Source organism: Haliotis cracherodii, unplaced genomic scaffold (genome assembly GCF_022045235.1).
Source record: "Haliotis cracherodii isolate W230 unplaced genomic scaffold, xgHalCrac1.p SCAF_1, whole genome shotgun sequence".
In the NCBI taxonomy this organism is placed as follows: domain Eukaryota; kingdom Metazoa; phylum Mollusca; class Gastropoda; order Lepetellida; family Haliotidae; genus Haliotis; species Haliotis cracherodii.
The window spans coordinates 82,138,223-82,162,748 of record NW_027266264.1 but is presented as its reverse complement, the minus strand read 5'-3'; the positions used below and the strand labels follow the sequence as shown (position 1 = coordinate 82,162,748).

The 24,526-nt window shown below is 40.5% G+C and overlaps 1 protein-coding gene across 2 annotated transcripts in view; it reads right to left on the bottom strand.

Moving 5' to 3' along the window:
• LOC139447007 (ras GTPase-activating-like protein IQGAP1) overlaps nt 1-24,445 on the bottom strand; it is a 120,415-nt gene extending 95,970 nt beyond the window's left edge. For both annotated transcript variants that reach the window (XM_071228211.1, XM_071228284.1), the window contains exons 1-2: nt 24,094-24,445; nt 23,885-23,981 (exon numbers count right to left, since the gene is read on the bottom strand). In XM_071228211.1, coding sequence (XP_071084312.1) covers nt 23,885-23,981; nt 24,094-24,133 — 137 coding nt within the window. In that variant the 5' untranslated portion in view covers nt 24,134-24,445. The remainder of the gene's footprint in view (nt 1-23,884; nt 23,982-24,093) is intronic.
• Between the last annotated feature and the right edge of the window lie 81 nt (nt 24,446-24,526).

The window sequence follows — 24,526 nt, the reverse complement described above, 5'->3', positions numbered from 1 at the left end:
CATGCTCCATTTGGGTGAGGGAAACCATCAGACACGATGTTGCAGGATCTGGGATTCAAACCCATGATGGTAGGATTCTGATACCATTGCCCAGGCATGGTAATAAACCTGGACCTAGAGCTGGTAGAAATAACCTCAGGCTAATAAACTTATAATTCTACCACCCCACAGGGCCTTAACGTTTTTGATGCTGTTATTCCCCCTGTCAAATCGCTGCGCTAGACATTTGTCACAACTTTTCGAGCTATTTTCGTAATGAATAATGTACGCAATGTAAGAGTTTACCTCATCTACATATTCTGACCGTGTCTTGATATTTGAATGCATTTGTGGCACAGTAAATATTGAAACTTGAAAGTTTTTGTTTTATAAGGACTAGTTACCTTAAGGAGTAACAGAAACAGAATCTCACAAACTCTGTGGGCTTGTTTGGTCTTGTGAGTGAGTGAGTGAGTGAGTGAGTGAGTGAGTGAGTGAGTATGGTTTTACGCCACTTTTAGCAATATTCCAGCAATATCACGGCGGGGGGGACACCAGAAATGGGCTTCACACATTGTACCCATGTCGGGAATCGAACCCGGGTCTTTGGAGTGACGAGCGAACGCTTTAACCACTAGGCTACCTGACCGCCCCTTGTTTGGTCTTGGAGTTAATTTCATTCCCTGCACATGACCTCCAGCTAGGGACTCCATGATGACATTCATCTGGATGCAACATATGTATGATGTGGATGTATAAACTTTTGCCTTTGTCCTGGTGACATTGTGAGGAACTGTATACACTCTCGGCACAAAGGCACAGCAGGTTTGTGTGTAGATGCTGGATGTGCATCATACAAACATGGATGTCTTCTGTCATCAACACCACCCCAGCAGTGATTGATTGTGTAGTGGATGACTTGGCTGACAGGTAGGAGGTCGTCACAGCTATAACCATGACACAGGTGTGAGTGCAGGTGTGCCTATGACATAACAACATAACCCATCATGAGCTGAGTATCGCCTGGTATCTTGCAATACGATTCGTATCACGATACAGACTGACAATACTACTTGTATCAAATAGTAAGAAATGATGAAATCACTGAAATACACCTCTTTCTTCACACATTTATTTATTGTTATAGAGGAGTGAGATGTGGGGTGGGGTGGGGTGGGGTGGGGTGGGGTGGGTTGGGGTGGAGTAAAGTGGAGTGGAGTGGGGTGGGGTGGGGTGGAGTGGATCTGGCTGAAGAGGGACAGTACAAGCAGTGGACATTGGTGTCACTGCAGTCGAATGGAGTATGTGACAAGCACTGTAGGACAATGGTGGATCAGGTGGCACAGCTACTGTTAACAGAGTACTGATAATTTCAGTGGGTGAGTGAGTGTGTTGGGTTCATGAATAATAACACATTACACATACTGAGATATACAAGCAACAGTCACCAAATATGGTTTATATCAATAGCCATACACAAAACTCTCCAACACTTTCCCACTGTACATAAACCCAGTCACATTGGCAACTAACACAGTCAATGACATATTTTATTACACAAAACTTTTCTCTCCTCTAAAACAGTTTCCATTGATGATTTGCAATACAGCTAGCAAGACCACCTATTTCAATAATCTTGATGGAATATGATTAATGCAGATTGTGATGGTGAAGGCCTGTTGGTTCTGCAATATTTCACAGTTCTAGCTCATCCAGACAGACCCTTGAGAAACAGATGCCTGTCTGATCCAGCTGAACTGCCCACAAAGCAAGTCCCAAGCTACCAGACCTCTTTGTTACGACATGTGTAACCCGCTGTGCACATTAAGATTACAACACCTATATTCTAACATAAGCTCACTCTGGGCCATGCTGCCAAGATTGTGTGTGACGAGTGTGTGTGACGACAACCTTTGATATATACATCCGTGATGTGAGCATATTTATAACATTGAGACTGGACTATGGGTGTAGGCATTAATTTCTAACTCTGCACATAATTATCCGACCATATGTTTGCATGTAAATAACTTTGATATCTGCTAAAATGTCTTTTAAGATCTTCTCAAACATAACAAAATCTAAACAATGAAACAATATTGAAGTCCATTTATTTCGGAGGAAAACCTATTTATTGTATTATTGGTATATTCCCAAAGCATTCGGGGCTGCATCTAATTTTTAATCTAGTGGTAGTTATTTTGGTTCAACACTGCTTAGAACAATATTCCAGTGACATCATGGCGTGTCAGCTTAATGAGAGCATGAACTAATGCAGTTCCCAGACATTTAGGGTGCTGACTGACCCAGAAACACAAACGGGGCGAACATGGCTTCGAATCCGCATTTAAAGGTTTCTTGCATGCCCAAGATATGCAACTCTCAGTCTGCACAGCAAATTGTGGCGCCTTAGATGATTGGGCACCCCATGCCCCGATTTTTGCCTTGAGACCCCCTTAATCATAAATTTAAAGATTGGGATTATGACAAGGTCTCCACTCCTGCTCAATATTAAATATGTCATAATGGCAGGTCGAAGATGAACGAAAGTACTTGTGACCGACATTTGATATTTAATTTGATATATAATGATTACCTATCGATTAAAAACATGGACAATGAACAAAACACTGTGAACACGTCTCAGAAGTTAAAAAAAGTGCCTAAATTGCACAGGAAGGGCTGACAATTCTATTCCACTGTATTATTAACATGCAGATCTAATAGCTTATCTTGAATGCACTGATGCATGACGGACCAGGATATTCAATGTCACTCTGAGCCACCATACGAAGTCACGCTATGCTGCTGACAATACAGAGTGAATCTGTGTCACAAACATGTAAACGCTGAGTCTCGCAGCTCAATAAACCCATGTCACAAGACAGACGACAATATCTCACTACTGGATATACAACCTGTACATCTTACGTGTGTATATATGACATCCCAGTCACTAGACAGACAAGTGTAGGACATTTTTGGCTGGCAAATATTTAATGCTCCACACAGGCATATAAATGCAGCAACTTGTACACTCCTGCCTTCAGAAGCCTGAGTGTGATACACTTTTACCACTGTTACAATTGCTAACTGTGACAAACCTCCATGACTTGAATAGGTATTAGATAAAAATAGTAAATTGTACAGGTTCCAGAACAAGGTGTCATTACATGAACATTCATATTGACGCCTTCGTATAAACAGTGCAGCAAATGTAACATATGAACCCTGTAAGGTTGCGTAATTATAGGACTACCGATTGATTGACAGTGAACGTACTTGTACTGCCCTGTGGCGTACAAACTCTGCCTGCCCATCTGTCGCAGCTAACACAGCCAGGTATTGCCTGATCGATATATCTAGGGCTACATACATACAAATCAAAACAGTTAACTGGAGTACGGTCGGTACATTTCTAATTAGTCACAATATGTACAAAACAATAAGCCACATCATCGCCTTAGCCACCCAGGTCATACCAAGTAACACCATCACCCAGGTCATACCAGATCACACCATCGCCAAGGGCATACCATCACCCACGTCAGATCAGGTCACACAATCGCCCAGGCGAGACCAGGTCACACCATTGCCCAAGTCACATCAGGTCACACCAACCACCAGATCATACCAGGTCATACAAAGTAACACCATCGCCCAGGCGATACCATGTCACACTATCACTCACGTCACACAATCGCCCAGATCAACCCAAGTCACACCATCCACCAGATCACACCAAGTCACACCATCCACCAGATCACCCAAGTCACACAATCCACCAGATCACCCCAAGTCACACCATCCACCAGATCACGCCAAGTCACACCATCCTACAGATCACACCAAGTCACACCATCCACCAGATCACACCAAGTCACACCATCCACCAGATCACGCCAAGTCACACCATCCTACAGATCACCCCAAGTCACACCATCCACAGGATCACACCAAGTCACACCATCCACCAGATCACCCCAAGTCACACCATCCACCAGATCACACCAAGTCATACCATCCACCAGATCACACCAAGTCACACCATCCACCAGATCACACCAAGTCACACCATCATACAGATCACACCATCCACCAGATCACACCAAGTCACACCATCCTACAGATCACACCAAGTCACACCATCCACCAGATCACCCCAAGTCACACCATCCACCAGATCACACCAAGTCTCACCATCCACCAGATCACACCAAGTCACACCATCCTACAGATCACACCAAGTCACACCATCCACCAGATCACCCCAAGTCACACAATCCACCAGATCACACCAAGTCACACCATCCACCAGATCACACCAAGTCACACCATCCACCACATCACACCAAGTCACACCATCCACCACATCACACCAAGTCACACCATCCACCAGATCACACCAAGTCACACCATCCACCAGATCACCCCAAGTCACACCATCCACCAGATCACCCCAAGTCACACCATCCACCAGATCACCCCAAGTCACACCATCCACCAGATCACCCCTAGTCATACCATCCTACAGATCACACCAAGTCACACCATCCACCAGATCACACCATCCTACAGATCACACCAAGTCACACCATCCACCAGATCACACCAAGTCACACCATCCACCAGATCACACCAAGTCACACCATCCACCAGATCACACCAAGTCACACCATCCACCAGATCACACCAAGTCACACCATCCACCAGATCACACCATCCACCAGATCACTTCAAGTCACACCATCCTACAGATCACACCAAGTCACACCATCCACCAGATCACACCATCCACCAGATCACACCAAGTCACACCATCCTACAGATCACACCAAGTCACACCATCCACCAGATCACACCAAGTCACACCATCCACCAGATCACCCAAGTCAGATGAAGTGACTTAAGAAAGAGTAATTTCATGCTCACATTCAACACTAGTGACTGTCTCATATTAATCAGCAATAATCGCCCGCCCTTATCCATACAGCTGTTGTGAAACTGTAAAAATCAATATGTCTCTACATACTCCTTAATTTTTGTTGCTAACCACTATATGGCTGTACTCGCAGCCACAAACAACACTTACTCTGATAGGTTGTGATCAATACCTGATACAGCGAGAAGGGACCTCATATAATGTATATCATCGAATGAAACTGTGATGGTCTGCCAAAAATAGACCCACACTGCCACATGTCCTTACATCTGATACGTATCTTGGATTCTTCATCACTGGGTAGCAGTGCTCAGTCTGGAGTGTGGCATCACATATGATGTAACAAGCCTCTACCTGCAGGAGTCGGTGCATGGCTTCCACCACACCTGCAGGAGTCGGTGCATGGCTTCCACCACACCTGCAGGAGTCGGTGCATGGCTTCCACCACACCTGCAGGAGTCGGTGCATGGCTTCCACCACACCTGCAGGAGTCGGTGCATGGCTTCCACCACACCTGCAGGAGTGCGTGCATTGAAAGAGGTAATTCATGTGATGCTGGAAGCAGCCCATGTTTCAACCCTGACAACATTACGTGACCAGGAGGCACCCTGGTTTTGTTTAGTGCAACTTGTCAACACCTGGTACAAGTTAAATCAAGCTCCATAAATGGAGCCCTGACCCTTTGTCACTTGTAGGCCTCTCCATATGGCTGACTAGAATGAACACAGAGGATATGACTCAGTTCATTGTAAAGTCCATTCATCTAAAGTAGGGTGGGGTAGTCTAGTGGTTGAGGAGCTGGCTCATCACAATGCTGGTCCTGGTTCGATTCCACAATGTGTCAAATTCACTTCTGGTGTATCCTTGTAATATGGCTGGAACAGTGCAAAAAGCATCATAAAACTCACTCACTCACTCACTCGAAGGCCAGTGTCAGCGCATCACAAGTCCAGTTTGCTACCATTGCAAGTTACCCAAATCCTGAATCTAGCAAAATGTACAAAACCCAACAAACGGAAAATGATTGCCAAAGCCAAGTCAGGGTTAGTAGACTCAACAGCCTTTGTTGGGTGCTGTTGTTCAGAAAACAAGCTTGCATCATGGAGAACTGAGTCACAGCTATTTCTCCAGGTCCTGATATTGATGGGTCCCAACATGAGAACCGTCCAACCCAACCGACCAAACACAAGCCTCATGATGGTCCATCTCGAGTATCATGGATCATTACAAAGACTGGTGACACACAAACCATCTCCCAAATTGCCAATAGAAGGAAACATGATGCTGGTAAAGCTCCTCCAACAATAACATTACTCTAATTCTATCTGTTATTGTTCTTAGAAAATCGTCCATGTTCCATCAAAACATTATTCCTGGCAGGGCCCAATAAATTCACTTTGCTGAATCAGAAAATTACCGTTGACAATGAGGGGGAATTCTACTGCTGTAGATGAGATTTTATCTCTAACAAGATTCCTAGAAACACCAGACACCCCCAATGGACGCCAAATAGATGCCAGAGGTCATCAAACACATCCTTGTCATTCAGGGTAACAAACACAATATGTTCCTTATGAAGTTTACATAGAAACTATATAGTTAATCTTTGTGTAGTATACCTCACAGTAACCTGAATGTTGGAGAGCCATTCATTCAGGTTACTGTGAGGTATACTACACAAAAGGAGTTATACCATGGCCCTTACAGATTAACTATATAGAAGCTTGATAGCCATAGACCCGTGAAGATTCTGGGGTAGAATAAGTCTTCAGTAACCCATGCTTGCCGTAAAAGGTGACTATGCTTGTTGTAAAAGGCGACTAACGGGATCGGGTGGTCAGGCTCGCTGACTTGGTTGATGAATGTCATCGATCCCAATTGGGTGGATCGATGCTCATGATATCAATCACTGGATTGTCTGGTCCAGACTCGATTATTTACAGACCGCCGTCATATAGCTGGAATATTGCTGAGTGCAGCGTTAAACAACAAAACAACAAAACAACAAACCAACCAACCAACTTTATAACCATTTGCCTCAAATACGCGGCAAATGAAATGACTGGTGATGTTAGTGGAAGTGGAGAATAATGTTACCTCCAAACAAATTATACCTTGCACAAGTCGGAGAAGCAGGGATTCCAATTTCCTTTAGGTTAATGCCACCTCTAGTTATTGGGGCCTCCAAAAGGTTCACTCTGTAAGGTGCACAGTACACAATATTTCATCCTATACTTATAAAAAATAAAAATGGGTGCAAGTAATATCCACCGTGAGTCCCATTGGACAAAAAAGAAATGACTGAAAGTAATTACATTGATGCAAGTACATGTACACCAAGGTGACTCCCTGACGGTTGCTACAGCAGTGAAGGAATTGCTTTAGTATCTACATGGATCTGTCGGGCTATTCTGTCCAACATGAACAGCATGGTTTGATGGGCTGTGTACTTCAAGAGGTGAATTATGTCCACTGTTATGAAGTGTTCAGAGTGTATGGACTAATTGAGTCAACAGCATCCTGGATGAGGATGAAAACCAACTCATTTCACGGAAAGTATGTTTGTCAGGGTTTCACATAAAACTGTGTCAACAGCAATCTAATACATGGAATCTTGAACCCAAAAGTAAGTTGGCAACACAGTGGTCGACTGCATGAGCAACCATCCATATCAGGAACACTGTAACTACTTTATTAGCAAGCTGAACAGCTAGCATGGGGTCGTGGGCACAAACAAGGCCAATCTGCCCCCGATTAACTTGGTTCTAAAACAAGATGCATGGAAGAAAGGGCACAAACAAGACCAATCTGCCCCCGATTAACTTGGTTCTAAAACAAGATGCATGGAAGAAAGGGCACAAACAAGGCCAATCTGCCCCCGATTAACTTGGTTCTAAAACAAGATGCATGGAAGAAAGGGCACAAACGAGGCCAATCTGCCCCGTTATCACTTAGGCATAGAAAAAGTCAAGCATTAATTACTTTTATTACAATAAACATGTTTTGTTTGTTTTTAACACCACACTCGGCAACATTCCAGCTATATGACGGTGGTCTGTAAATAATCGAGTCTGGACCAGACAATCCAGTGATTAATATCATGAACATCGATCCACGCAATTGGGATACAATGACATGCATCAACCAAGTCAGCGAGCCTGACCACCCGATCCTGTTAGTTGCCTCTAACAACAAGCATAGTCGCCTTTTATGGCAAGCATGGGTTGCTGAAGACCTATTCTACCCCGGATCTTCACGGGTCAATAAACATGTAACAAAGAACCTAGTCTGACAGTGAAACAAATATATCCAATAAAGCCCATGCAAGTATATAATGTTTGGCAAGTCAAACACTGCTGCAGAAAATGGAGAAAGTCTCTGGGCTCCTTTTAATTATATTTTATAACTATAATTTAACTGGGTTTTTTTCTGTTAAATATGTCAGAGACTAGATGTCAGTCTACGAAGAACCCTATGGAGCGATATGTTCTGCAAACTTATATAAGGCAAATGAACTATCATTGATCTGTGCTTATTTTCAAGACCAGAGTTGAAAATTAACATAGGTCTGTTAGTCCAAGACAAGTAAATTTCAGGATAGACTTGTGACATTTCATTGTGAAATATGATTTTTGGCAATTCAAATAATGAAAATAAATATCAATTTCTAACCCTCATGTGTGACAAGTCCGTGGGTCTCAGAAAACCTACAGAATGTGGTTGGTTGGTGTGTTGTTTAACGTCGCACTCAGCAATATTCCAGCTATATGACGGCGGTCTGTATAAATAATTGAGTCTGGACCAGACAATCCAGTGATTGATATCATGAGCATCGATCCACGCAATTTGGATCGATGACATTCATCAACCAAGTCAGCGAGCCTGACCACCCAATCCCGTTAGTTGCCTTTATACGACAAGAAGAGTCACCGTTTAAGAAAGCATGGGTTGCTGAAGACCTATTCTACCCCGGAATCTTCACGGGTCCCTACAGAATGTGATTCAACCTGAAATCTAATTATTCAAAATCAATAACATAGTAAACAAAGTATCCATTGGAGAGCAATTATAAATAAAGACATCTCCCTTTCCTCTTCCACACCGAATGGTCCAACAGCACCGCTGAGTTTATGCACCGCCTCAGTAAATATTTACATGGATGATATGTCTTTCGATGGGAACACACCCAGATTGATATAAAGCTGTGACGCCATGTTGCATGAAATTGACACACATTCCTGAAACAGGAAGCTACAAGTGAAATATACAACCTCAGGATGACTAACACATGTCCTGAGATTGATGGCAGGTACACATGCTGCAATGTCGTGGACTTCATATCAGCTCTAGTACCTCTCATCGCTCATCTGCTTTTGGCAATGTTTAGTATAGAAGCAAGGGAGTTAGACTGACATATAGTTTCAGAAACAAAATTAAATCTTTTAAAATATATAGCTACAAAATAAAAAGAATAAAATCAAAATGGAGCCCAAAACAATCCTTAATTTCAGGCCAAATCATTCTAGACTTGAGTTGGACTCCTTTGAAATTTTTTTTCTCAAGGGTCTGGTAGACAGGTGAGATCAGGTGAAATGGTGTTTAGCGTCACGTCCAAGATTATTGCACTTATATAGCGACATGCATGCACGTGTGTGTGTGTGGCTACCTGTACTAGTCTGGACTGATGCTGATTCAAAGTGCTAGCCCACTGAGAAACCATGCCGCAGTTTAACATGAATACCCAACTCAGACACAGCATACTGATTCCGAGCTGACCAGTCCTTTTTAAGTCCCTTAATGCCGAGGGCTAGACAGGGTAACAACAAGTACCATCTTTTAATGTCTTTTGGTATGGCGCAGTCGGGGATCGAACCCAGGACCTCCCGCTCTCCAGGCAGATGCTCTACCACTAGACCACGGAAGCGGCCCTCTGGGAGACAGACTGAAGGGTGTGTTTATATGCTCAGGTGTAAATATAGTTAGTTGTTCTATAGTCCTGTTCAGTGGCTACAATACACACCATCTCCTGGACAGTTTTATTATAAAACTATCATAAGGTCTTCCCTGGGTTTATAACATGATTCCCAGGAAACGTAACCCAGGTTTTAACAACCATTCGTCTATTACTCCAAGACAGACTTCTTGTTTTCCCACAACACTGGTTATGCTACATACAGTTCTCCAAATGAGTTATGGACTAATAGCATATAACTAGTGTCTGTCTACAGCAAATCCACTTTTAGATAATTCTACACAAAACATAATTTGGTTTCAGGTAACCTCATCCACCCTTGCTTGCTTTTGTCCCTTAAATCTAAAATACTGTAGCAAAAAATTATATTACTTAGAAAAAACAAAACACTTTTTCCAAACCTACCACCTTAAAGGAGTGTTCTAATGATTGATTAAAACTGATGACTGATTACCCAATGATTGATTGTAGGTGTCCATAATCAAGGGAAAAAAGATGTGACGTCCCAGTGTTACTCCAAATGTTCCTACACTCCTTTGATCTGTTAGTGACATGACAACATTCATCATTGTCAGTTATGTCACAAGATTCCTTAAATTTCAAAGTGACAAAACTGCGGTTTTGACATTCAATTCTGGAATAAGCTGAATAATTATAATCAATGACAGATCAGATGAAACAATCCAATAACGACCAATTATTGATGATAAAAAACAAACAATTACAAATAGGATGCCTCTTTGCAGAGGGATGTGGTTTTTTTTGCTTAACAACTAAGAAATAAATCCAACTTTATTTGAAATGTTGGCATGTTACTTTTTTAATCATAGTTTTATTAGTAACTTTTCAGGGGTCCAGTGAAGGAATTTTCAGTATAACTACTTTTCAGTCTATAGCCAAAACTTTCAAGTCTACCTACCCAAACTTCTCTTCTTGTTTAAGTTTCATAAAACTTAAATGTTAAAACATCCATAAAAAGAAACGAAAAATTAATTGCTGAGCTTTCTATACAAAAGGAAACTTTACAAGACTCAAGGCTTCACTCTAACGTTGGGGCGGTGGAGTAGCCTAGTGACTAAAGCGTTGGCTCATCACGTCTAAGGCCTGGGTTCGATTTCTCGCATGGGTACAATATGTGAAGCCCATTTTCCAGTGTCCCCCACCTTGATATTGCTGGAATATTGCTAACAGTGGCGTAAAACCATACTCACTCTCTAACTCGAATGACTAAAGTTACAGATGATATAAAATGTACTTGGATTCGAGGTGTGAGACCGACTGTTGAACCATATACGGGTCAGATTGAATAAAAATCTCAGAACTAAGTGTCAGGAAAAGTATGTTTATTATTTAAATTTAAATTTGATTTTCCATAAACGGAATAGATACAAACTAACATTGGCTGAGCATCAACCTTAATTTGGAAATCAATGAAAATAAAAATACCAAATTTATCTTTACAGGCCTGAGGGAAAATCACTGCTCATGTTTGGAAGTCATGTTACAGAATAGAATTGTAAAAGGAAGTACTTAGTGATTCTGTTTTCTGTGCTCCATCATCGTTATCTCATAGCCTTCAGTTACAATGAGGGGGTTACCTCCCTTCCCTACCCCCTCAGAGTACTTGATGAATGTGATGTAATGTGTGAGGACTACTTGGCTGGAACATATGTAAATTTGTTCAGTGAAGACAATGTCTCCCTCGAACAAACCCCGCCAATAAAAAAGTGGCCAATATCTTATCCTCAACTCAAGTGCAGAAAGAAGGGCACCATTATTTGAATTGTTGTGTAATCGTGTTCGAGGCGAAAAGTTTGGACACATTCTAAACTTAAAGCAAATTTCAATAGCCTGTGAAGTTCCATTTAATCAACACAGTAATCTGATCAAGTGACATGAAACGTTTGGCTGGTTATCAAGCTTTGTCAACATTGTCAGTGAATGTGTTATTGGTAGGATTTCTGTCATGGTCTACAGTAGTCTCTGCCAGCGACGTGATAAGAAATGACTAATGTCGTAATGTATTGCCGACTGGCCCAGCAAGAGGAGGGAACGTTTTCTCCCTTCCTGACCCGCGTCTGACTCACCCTGTGTGGCGAGCAACTCTCATCAGATCACATGGTCCACACATTTGTGTCACACACACACAAAATTCCTGCTAGAGAACTTGTTATGAATGGGCACTTTGCGTCAAACTGGAATTTTCTCAAATTTGCACGCCAAACAAAACTAACATTCTGTTTAATGAGTTGGTGAAATGTAGAGCATCACTAACAGGATCACTTGAAATGCCCTTAAAGCAATCGAGATTGTGATGATGGTGAAGAGTTGAACTGTGTATCACTGTATGGCCGTGTGAGATGGGTAAGTCCTCCTCCAAGGGCTGGACTGTATTGTATTGAATTGAGTGATCACTCTGCCCCACTGATGACAAGTACATGCTCACATACGTGTACATCCTTGTCAAGGGCATGTCTCTCCAAGTAGCCACCGGACACATTCATATCACAGCTGTTGGGAAAAGAAATTTGTTTGCTAAAGGTGGCCTAAATCTCTGTGTTGTTCTTGCATTGTTGTTGGACGTATCGTATTGGCAACAACTGTTGACGATGTACTGCTTGTTATTTGACATCGAACTCAGCAACATTCCAGCTATATGATGGCAGTCTCTAAATACTTTCGTTGGGTTTTGTTTGTTTGTTGTTTAACGCTAATTCAGCAATATTCCGGCGATATGACGGCGGTCTGTATAGAATCGAGTCTGGACAAGACAATCCAGAGATTGACATCATGAGCATAGATCCACGCAACTGGGATACTTTGACATGCAGCGACCAAGTCAGCGAGCCTGACCACTTGATCCCGTTAGTCGCCTCTTACGACAAGCATAGTCGCCTTTTAGGGCAAGCATGGGTTGCTGAAGACCTATTCTACCCCGGATCTTCACGGATCTACAATTATTATGAGGGATCCTAGGTTTCTTGGAAGTCTGTTTAGTACGTCTGTTTAGTACTTGAACCCATGGACCCATTAAAACTTTATTTGTAAAATTAGGGTTATAACCAAATGATAAAAGTTAAGGATTTAGTGGGTCCTTGATTCAAATACCATAGAAACCCTGAAGGACCCCAGGAACCCCTGACTTTCAAACACTGACTTGACTTCCTTGCCTTATTTGGAACACCACGTTTGATCAGCGTACAGGCCCACTAACCCATATCAAACATAACCATGTGGTATTTATGTTGCTGCCTCCACGGTTTAAAGGATAAACAAATATCCACTAAAACATGTTGAGAGGCATCTTGAGAACACTTAAGGGCTTAGCATTCAACTAAAGTGGTCAGTTCAGGTTTTCCGTCCACACAAATGACCAAAGCCCACGTTGACCGGAATTTTTTCGTATACCATGACAAGATTGTCGAGTATGTGACCACCACGTGTTGTGCTGTCTATCGACCAATGGTAAATCTCTTGAAATGACCTCTGACCCTCCACATGCAAACACGCGATAGGAGGCCTACTGTCTATTCCGTTGACTCGGCAAATAAAGAAAAGCAAGGCAGACCTGCTTCATCTTCATCCGTTCACCTATGTATATATAACAAACTGGAAATAATCACTTCCACAAACACATTCATATTCCGAAGAAAAAAAACAACAGAAAAGAAGACAATTGACCTCCACATTACGCTCTACGGTGTTGTATTTATTCTGTAGCTTCGTTCCACAGGGACAGCATTGTCTCCCCTGATCAATACCATGTGATAATGACAACAATCTACACAACTGATGTTTATTCATATTTGGCCTTGTTTGCCAACAACAAAGAAACTCAATTAAAACTGTCACAATATTTCAAATATTGACAATTTTCATTCCTGTTAAGTTGAGTGTATTTGAAAACAATGACAACTACCAATACAGATGATGAAATCAAAACTTGTTCTACTCAGGCAAAATGCTGCCGTGATTGATTGAAAATAGGCCTAATTTGAGCACTGGTAGTATTTGTATTGTTTTGGTAACTCTAACATCAAGAAATGTAACCAACTACCTTTATAACAAACTTACATCCTGAATCCTATTATATTTGCACACACTTTAATCCATTACAACCAGTTTTCACTTGACGTTTCTAAATATCCTATTCCCGAATGTAAAAACATTCTGGATAAAAACTGGTTTCAACTGAGTTCTCCAAGGTCTTATTGTTGTTTTGTTTCACAGGCCCTACTGCACAGCAGATGGAAAAGAAATCACTATCAGAGATACAAGAAGCCAACTGCATTTTTAACTCCAGACAGAATGATTTTCATATGAGTAAGATGCTTGCCATACTGTCGGCAGAGTTCAACACGACCTCTAGGTCCAAGTCTAGTATATTTTCATAAGGACCAGTAAAGTTAAATATATGGTGTTACTTTGGGGATAAAACAGTGTAATTATAAGCTTGTACAACTTTTGAAATCAGCTCTAGATCGGCAGTAAACTCAAAGGAGAACCAGCAGCCTAAACACCCCTGTATGGTACAGTGGTTACCTACTTGACTGGTTCCTCATTCTAACTGTGCATGCTCTACTTGTATGTGTCATCTAATGTCAGTGTGACTTATCGGTTTTATGACCAATGGATGTGTTATACCCACTACCTGGGAAAGTTGATACGTTGACCTGTTGCAAACAAATAAACTTCAGAAGTTAACCTGCAATAACTTGTCTTTTATTACTGCCATCTGGTGAACATTGAGTTTGTAGAATTAGTAATACAATTGAATACCCTTGCTGGTCAGCACCATCGTGTCTAGTAAATATGCAACAGGACCAGTAGATTCTTCGATGTCCTGATCCTTTGGACCACTGACAAATCTTGGTGTGGATACACTGTGTGGATATATATTCCACATATATTTTCTGAATGCAATAGCTCCTATACAAAAAATATGAAACAGACTTTTACAGGACAAAAGCACTCAGCAATATTCCAGCTATATGATGGCGATCTGTAAATAATCGCGTCTGGACCAGACAGTCCAGTGGTTGACGTCATGAGCATCGATCCACGCAATTGGGATCAATGACATGCATCAACCAAGTCAGCGAGCCTGACCGCCCAATCCTGTTAGTCGCCTCCTAGGACAAACATAGTCGCCTTTTACGGTAAGCATGGGTTGCTGAACACCTAGTCTACCCCGGATCTTCACTGGTCTACAGGACACAAAGCATTGCATGGCATACAAATACAAATTGAGAACGAACACAATTCAGTTACATTGCAAGTCCCGGGGACACAAGAGGTAGAATGTTTGAATGCATGTTACACACAATTCTATTCTGGTGAGGAATCTACTCTCAGTTCAGAGTGTCAAACATTAATATTTTCCAATAAATACAATCAGTAAAATTATAAGCAATGAAGTTAAGTTTGCCGCACATGACCAGCCTCGACCCCTATGTAGACCCACATATATTTATATCAAGTGACCACTGGACTCAAAAACAGATAGACTCGAGAAAATCTCTGGTGTTCGATAATCGGAACATTTCTATTTTGGGTGGGTTTCATCTTGTTGATACCGAAATTTGTAAATAATAATGCTGAATAAATTCAGGAAGCTGACATCTGATTGGCTCAAACACCCAAACATTTCATTTTCATAGGGCAGCCCAAGTTTGTTCTCAGTTCACCTGACCAGACCACCTAGAGAGGTGTTGTACCCGGTCAAGATCTGATTCTAACGACATTGTCACTGCTGCCTCATCCAACTCCTACCCAAATCACTGTTACATGTTTCAATGTTCTCTAATACTTCGCAAGTCTATTGTTACCTCGATACACTTCAAGTCTATCAGTATCTTGATATCGAACACATGCAGAAAAGGAACACTCCTTCAAAGTTTCTTTATTGTTTGTTCAATATTCACGTCAGTCAGGAGGTTGTTCAGTGAAACTGCCAGAAACACAACACATGCAATCCATACCACTACCCATCAAGTAGAGTCCTCGTGAATCATTGATCGTAATCCAGGGGGCGTGTTACCTAGGCACAACCAGCAGACATTACAACGGCAATAATTCTTTGCAAAAATCAAGTGATTCAAATATTCAGTATTTAATTCAATAAAAAAAAGTGTTAATTCCGTTATGAACAGATCAGTTAATCTCAGCATGTTCCAAACAAGATTTTCATGATAAAAACAAGCACTTTCTGACTTAATATTTATCAAGTAAGAGAAAGCGATTATCATCAATGACTTTTGAGGTGGCAGAGTTATAATATAACCTAAGATCAGAGGCAAAAAAATAATTCCGATTACTACAGCTGATCCAACAGTAGCCCGTGTTAAGAGTCATGGTGATCTCCCTCAAGGGTTAAACAAATGAAATGAGGCAACGCGAGAATATGATTAAAATGAAGCCAGGTCATAGATGTGATTGAAACAGTACACCGCAGCAGCAAATGGCGCCCTGAGGCACACAGGTTTTGTCTTTCACTGGCCTTGGAGATATGTCACACTGTGTCTCCTCTACATGCAACCTTCACTGGTACTGTGACATCCAACAAAAACATGGTGCTGTACACGAGTCTGTCAGTGTCACTTTAGATGTAACCAAATATTTGGGTTCTGCTTGTTTGACACTTTCATCTTGCACAAACAAAACACAACTTAATCTAAAACAATGTTGATGATGAGGTCATCAAAACTACAAATAAACATGGTATGGTCAAATTTACCTGTATCTAATAAGAAAATGTCATAATATATATTGTGTGCATCTACCAAGAAATTGATATATTTACCAGGAAAGTGTCATGGTCAGTGCTGTGTGTATCTACGGTGGTAGAAAGTAGGGCTGGCCAAAAATATTGATAATTCGAATTATCATTGATGGAAGAAATATTAACGATTATTGATATGAAAATGTTGTCATTGACAATAACTTACATAAACTATTGTTATGAAATAACGTTTGGATTTACTGAAACAGACTTGTTATTGTCAATAATGTCAATTGTCAAAGCGTGAAAGCAACTGTTTTTGTTATATCTCAAACATCCATAAAGTAATCTATGCATAAATGTGTCATGGCTCACCAGTAAATATGTTGATTTCTTTTGGGACTTTCTTGCATATTTGCTTAAAGTTACTTCTCCAATATTTATCGATAATTGATTGATATTTCGGTAGCAATTATTGATCTCTATAAACTATATCGATAGCCAACACTAACATTTTTGGTCCACTAGTCCTCATTATGATAACATATAGCTACATGTATCCTTAAAAGTGTGTATCTACCAGGAATACGTCATGGTCAGTACTGTGTGAATCTACCAGGAATACGTCATGGTCAGTATTGTGTGTATCTACCAGGAATATCTCATGGTCAGTACCGTATATACCTACCAGGAATATGTCATTGTCAGTACTGTGTGTATCTAACAGGAATATGTCATGGTCAGTATTGTGTGTATCTACCAGGAACATCTCATGGTCAGTATTGTGTGTATCTACCAGGAATATGTCATGGTCAGTACTGTGTGTATCTACCAGGAATATCTCATGGTCAGTATTGTGTGTATCTACCAGGAATATGTCATGGTCAGTACTGTGTGTATCTACCAGGAATATGTCATGGTCAGTATTGTGTGTATCTACCAGGAATATGTCATGGTCAGTACTGTGTGTATCTACCAGGAATATCTCATGGTCAGTACTGTGTGTATCTACCAGGAATGTCATTGTCAGTCCTGTGTGTATCTACCAGGAATATCTCATGGTCAGTACTGTGTGTATCTACCAGGAATATGTCATTGTCAGTACTGTGTGTATCTATCAGGAATATGTCATGGTCAGTATTGTGTGTATCTACCAGGAATATGTCATTGTCAGTCCTATGTGTATCTACCAGGAATATCTCATGGTCAGTACTGTGTGTATATACCAGGAATATGTCATTGTCAGACTTGTGTGTATCTACCAGGAATATCTCATGGTCAGTACTGTGTGTATCTACCAGGAATATGTCATGGTCAGTACTGTGTGTATCTACCAGGAATATGGCATGGTCAGTACTGAATATATCTACCTAGAATATGCCATGCTTGATATCAGTTGTTTCAACCTCATAAATATTCTATGCTGATATTGCATCACTACCTGAAGCACCCATACTTTAATGAAGGTTGCAGTACCAAGATGGTGTCCCATTGTTTGCATCGTCTAAGGGAACCTGCTTATAATGTACTGCTGTTGGATAGGATCGGGGAATGAACCTGCTTATAATGTACTGCTGTTGGATAGGATCGGAGAATGAACCGGGCTATAATGTACTGCTGTTGGATAGGATCGGAGAATGAACCGGGTTATAATGTACTGCTGTTGGATAGGATCGGGGAATGAACCGGGCTATAATGTACTGCTGTTGGATAGGATCGGGGAATGAACCGGGCTATAATGTACTGCTGTTGGATAGGATCGGAGAATGAACCGGGTTATAATGTACTGCTGTTGGATAGGATCGGGGAATGAACCGGGCTATAATGTACTGCTGTTGGATAGGATCGGGGAATGAACCGGGCTATAATGTACTGCTGTTGGATAGGATCGGAGAATGAACCTGCTTATAATGTACTGCTGTTGGATAGGATCGAGGAATGAACCGGGCTATAATGTACTGCTGTTGGATAGGATCGGGGAATGAACCAGGTCATAATATACTGCTGTTGGGGCAGATCGGGATGTACCACCTTAACAATTAATTCCATTTAAATTGAAAAGGAGCCCCTGTGAGATGAGAGATTCAGAGCCTGAACCTGTGGGAAATCTAGACTAGGGCTGGGCGGAAGTGGAAATATTATGGTTCAGGGACTGAGAGACAGTCTAGGGAGGATCGGGCGTGAGTTAATTTGTTATGAAAGATTTTTGGATTTGGTTTTAACAAAAAAAAGGCACAGAGATCATATATATATATATACAAATATTTCTACACCATTCAGTGAGTGAATGTTATTTTACACCACAGTCAGTCTTATTCAAGCTATATCAAGGTATCCTGTGGTTGACAGTATGAGCAATGATCACACCATTGGGGCATGATGGCACCTCAGCCAAGTCACACAAACTTCATGTTGGCTCCTGCAAAATGATGCAAATGCTTGGACCTATTCTGTCCCTGAACACCACCACCACCCAACACCATCACCCCTCCACCTGTGGCATGAAGGCTCATCCCATTGTCTGTACACATGCTGTTATGTTGTAGTTTAGTAACACCATCAATAATACACATATCTGTCATTCCACAGATGTAAACAAAGCACCAGGAAGAAAATTTAGTCATATATGGCTCTGTTGGCTTGGGAAATGTTAGGAGGGCAAATAGCTTGTTTTTCCTTACATTGTCCTTGAATGACCTGAAACTACCTACTAAAGAGCCACTAGTGGACCATCAAACACCACAGTCACCATTCGTTTGTAGTTTAACGCCGCCCTCAGCAATATTTCAGCTTAATGACGGTGGTCTGTAAATAAACGAGTCTGGACCAGACAATCCAGTGATTAACCATGAAAGTAAGGGGTCCTCTACGTAACCCTAAGGTCAAACAACCTGTGAAAGGGGGCATCTCATCTCAAGTTACTTGAAAGAAATTGACCTGTATCATAAATACACTTGTTTTAAAATTTGGTGAGACACATATCAACAAAGATAATCGAATGCTCCGAGGAGGAGGCTAATGTGATGTAAACTGATCGTCCATCTGTGTGACACATAATTCCTATCATAATCCATGTAACTATCATCAACCAGTGTTTGAAGCCAACTCATTGCCAAGCATTCTTTAATATTGACTGGTATTGTACACAACCACCAGTGGCTAAATGACGTAAATCCTGCTGGGATATCGTGCAGGAAGCTGATCCCCAGCAAGGTGGCCCAGTTTTGGTTACTGGTGGCCTATAGCCCTTGTTTTAAACTGTACAAATAATATTGTTATGACAAATATGTTTTAAATATAACTTTGTATTCATGACTCAATTGTATATATAGCAACTTGTTTTCGTCACTATATGGCTGAAATAATGCCGATGAGAAGTTAAATTTTAACTCACTCACTTATGTCAACACTAAAGACTTAATGGGCCCTAGATTAATTCCATTTCAAACACTGCAGCAATGTATTACAATACACGAAGGGAACGTGTTCAATCGGTATTTTCAGTCCCCCAAATATGTCAATCGTTACACTAAAAGCAGATCCATCAGGATGTATGAGTGAAGTCAAGGATGAAGAGAATTGCCAGATGTCTGAAATCATCAACACAACAGGCTGGGAAGTGGAGGTGGGGGAATGACTGCGCTGAAGTCAGCTTGGGGAGCTTCATTCTGTCATCTCCCTCAAACACCAGGTAATCCGTCTGGTCTTGCTCTGGACACAGCAATCGCTGGTGGAGGTGGTCGTCAAGGCTGTGTGAGCCAATACAACAGGGAATAAATCTCAACTAAGTCATTACCGGTGACTAGTGTCATGGTCAACATTGACACGTGTTAGAAAGATTCACAAGTCTAACTTTCAGCTTCCAGAATGCATAAAAAATAGCTACAACTGATTTGGCTAAAACTGCATTTTCTATCCAATTCATGGAATTAACTTTTTAAACGTGTCTCAAAATGGATGAACTGAGTTATTCAACATTGTTTTGAACAACTCGTCAAAATTACACCTCTATTAAGACAGTTAGTAAGAATTAGACAGCCTAGAGGTTGATAGCATGAGCATCATTGTTGAAGACAATATGCAACCCACTCATTTCAACCCCGGAACCATCATTTTAGTCAGCTGTTTTGACAGCAGAGGGTATGTACACTGGCTTGGCTTTCAAAATGGATAAAGGAAGACAACCACACAAGACATATTTAAGACACTAAAATTAAAAGATTGGATAACATTTTCATGACTGGTCATTACAGATAAATTCCTCAAAGCAATAAAACAAAAACATTCAAAATAGCTAATTCTTCTTAAAAAGAGTATGTAGCCAACTTCAAGAGCCACAACAAGCATTGACAGCAGTAGTAAATTGGTAACAAAAATTTCAAGATTGATTGTCGTCAAACCTTGCCAAGTGTCTTATCTGTTATATTCTATTTTAGTATACCCAAGAAATTCATTTAAAATAACCAATACAATTAGAAAACATACGATCAGAGCTTTCATGATCAATTCCATGGCTGTAGACTGCAAGCAATCAATCATCAAGGAAATTATTAATTGGAACCACGAGTGATTAGTTTACAGATGTGTCTCTGAAGACGTCACCAGCACACCTGGTCCAGTGTTGCCTCCACAGGTAACCCCTGCAGTCATTCCAGGTGTGTGAAGGAATGAGGAGTTGTGTGACGATGAGGAGGCGTACTGACGTTACCCCCATAGTCGTCATCCTCACACACAGCACATACAAGTCTATATTTGACATAAGCCATCTCCACACACTGTGCAAATAAAAGCAAGTAACAGATTTAAGTGTATAGGATAAGAAAGACTGATCTCAAGGACTCACAGGCTATTATCAGGGCTAATATCTGACAAAATAGGCAGTGAGGCCACATAAAGTTTTTTTGGATATAGGCAACTTCCCCTACCCTACAAAATATTTTTTGTCTGCAACTTAAAAAACATAATGAAATAATTATGTTTTATATCTGCCAAGGGACACAATGAGCAGGTCTGCCTGTCCAATTGTAATCATTTAATGGACTAAATGAAAAATAATCTCTACATACCTATGTCCAATTGTAATCATTTAATGGACTAAATGAAAAATAATCTCTACATACTTATGTCCAATTGTAATCATTTAATGGACTAAATGAAAAATAATCTCTACATACTTATGTCCAATTGTAATCATTTAATGGACAAAATGAAAAATAATCTCTACATACCTATGTCCAATTGTAATCATTTAATGGACAAAATGAAAAATGATCTCTACATACCTAGCCAACTTTTAATAACTGGATTGTCATGACGGAAAAGGAAAAAGGATATTTTTTACGGTGGCTTGAATATGAACACCATCCTCCTCTACAAATGTTTATAAAACAATACAACTGAAAAAGCAAAACTGATATCCCAACTTGTATCTTAGTTCTACCAGCAGTACTTGAACTAAGTGTGTATTTGATGTAGCAGCATTATGAAACTCAATTCTACAGATGTAGGTCACTGATAAATGTACCGTAAGTCACTGCTGCTGGGAATATGATCAGGCAGCATACATACATACCAGGACACACAATAGCAGCAGCCCTGAGAGAGAAGTAATCTAGATGGCCCTTGTTTGTGCTAATGGACAGATTTGGGGAGAATAATAGAATATTAAAAAGGCGGTCATTTTACAATTAGACATGTGAAATATATTTCTTGTGAAAGGAATCACTTCAGAATAATAGATACCCTGTATGAATGGTAGCCATTTGTATCTGATAAAGTGTTTTTATTGCTTTCGTCAAAACTAAATCAAACCTACATACTGGCAGTGTGCCACCAGATGATGCTTTGGAGACATTTCTAGATAATTCTGTTTGAAATGTCTTTACACAGCCCTTGTTGAGGAGAGAATTTTCTTTTGTAAACAAAACAAAAACTGCAACAAAAACCTCCATCCTCTCCCACCCCCACTTCATGTTTCTTTAAATGTCAAAAAATGTCCCTCCTGTTAAATACAGACACATCTATGGCGATGTCAGTGCAAGCTGTTTGTTTCTCACAAAGGAAATGATGAAACTGGGTAAATTCTAAAATAGTTGACAAGATTGGCATGTGTCACATAATACAAGACAGGTGGAAAGGCTACATTGTCAGACTTGCATCCAAATTATAGAACAATGATTCATTCATTGTCATAATATCATCAAGTATGCACCAACATAATATAGTAATTTGTAATCATCTGCATATAAATTTACATTTTAAATTCATTCCATTTTACCAGCATTTTCACTTTTATACATTTTCATGAATTGATAGGTAGACAAAATGATTCTTTGCCAGATAGGGAAGCGGTTCAAAGACCTTTCGGTCTCAACCCATCACTGTTGAACACACTCATGTATTATGTGGGTGCCTTGTGTGTATATCTTAGTTATGTACATATAGTATTTTTTAAATGGTCTCAGTATGAAAAAAACAGTGAAGACTATGAAACAGGTCTAATGAACCTGAGTATCAATAAATCACAAAGTTTCCTTAACATGCCTGATATGTAAATTACTAGTGGTACATAATATTTAATATCATCCTGAAAGAGATTATTTTTATAAGTTGAAAAATGAGGACAAACAAGATATTTTAAAATTAAATCAAACTTTCTCCTACATGAATTCACGTGAAAAGGACATAATTAATGCTGTTTTTGAATATGCTGTCATGAGTCATAAAGGATGTGACTGCGAGGTCACTGTGACCTACTTCATTCAACTAGTGCTACAAACTTTCAACATTGTTGAAAACAAACACATTGTTAACATGTTCAAATACTTCAAGGTGTCAGGTCTTTCATTGGGATTTGATAACACCGAACAACTCACTTTCGAAAGTGTTTTACAAAAAACAAGCTTTTTAAGTTATGGTAATCAACAACGTAACACTTGTCATGGTAATTAAGGTGGAGACTGACACCTGTTGTCATTCAAACTTATACTTCCAGCAATAAAGTCACCCTGTACTTTAACAAGCCTGTTGCCTATCAAAGGAATACGTAAGCATCATGGACTATTCTTGTTCATAGTAAGGTACAATCCGATATTGCCTTAGTAAGCTTACTAGTGCGTGAAAGAGACGTGTTCAATGACGCGTGCAAATGTTGGTAGGTTCATAAGCTCGTATGTTGTTGACATCCATTACAGCTTCCAAATTTCTTTCGTCATGTTTGAAATTGTAACGGGCATGTGTGTGGGCGAATATTACATTTGAAATAACTTACACTTTAGCTTCCTCCAAGTGACATAAATATTCGTATGCGATATTGAGTTTCCGTTGCTCGTCCATTTCATCGGCCGTGAGACGAGAGTCGTCCAAGGCTGAAATATATAAGGCTCATTGAATACACAACTAATTAGCCAATTTCATTAACAGTAGTTAAACGCGGTTGTCAGTAAACAGTCAGCTGATTGAAATCAGAGAATCACTTACTCCTGTAATGGGGACGGAGCTCTGGTGTGTCGCTCTCCATCGTTGAAATTAATGGTAATCCAAACTATCCACAACAGACAAGGATGCTGTCAGAATGAGTTCGTGTCACTTGTGAATATCGTGTTCAAAACATATCCTCAACTGAACAGAGGCAACAAAATGTCAGTGCTTAGAGGTAATCCAAGAGAAAGGGAAAATGTCAATCCAGTGTCGCCCTGTATCGTTACAGCGCGTAAAACAAAACACACGAAAGGCTCCTGTGATTCGTGTCGCTCAGCTCGCGACTGTGGTACACTTGCAGAAAGCGCGCTAAGCTGATTCGAACCTTTTCGCGGGAATTGTGGGAACGTGAACTCACATAACCTCTGAACTTGCAAAATAACCTTCACCTTGAATTGAAACTAGTTCCCGACAACATATTATATATGTAACA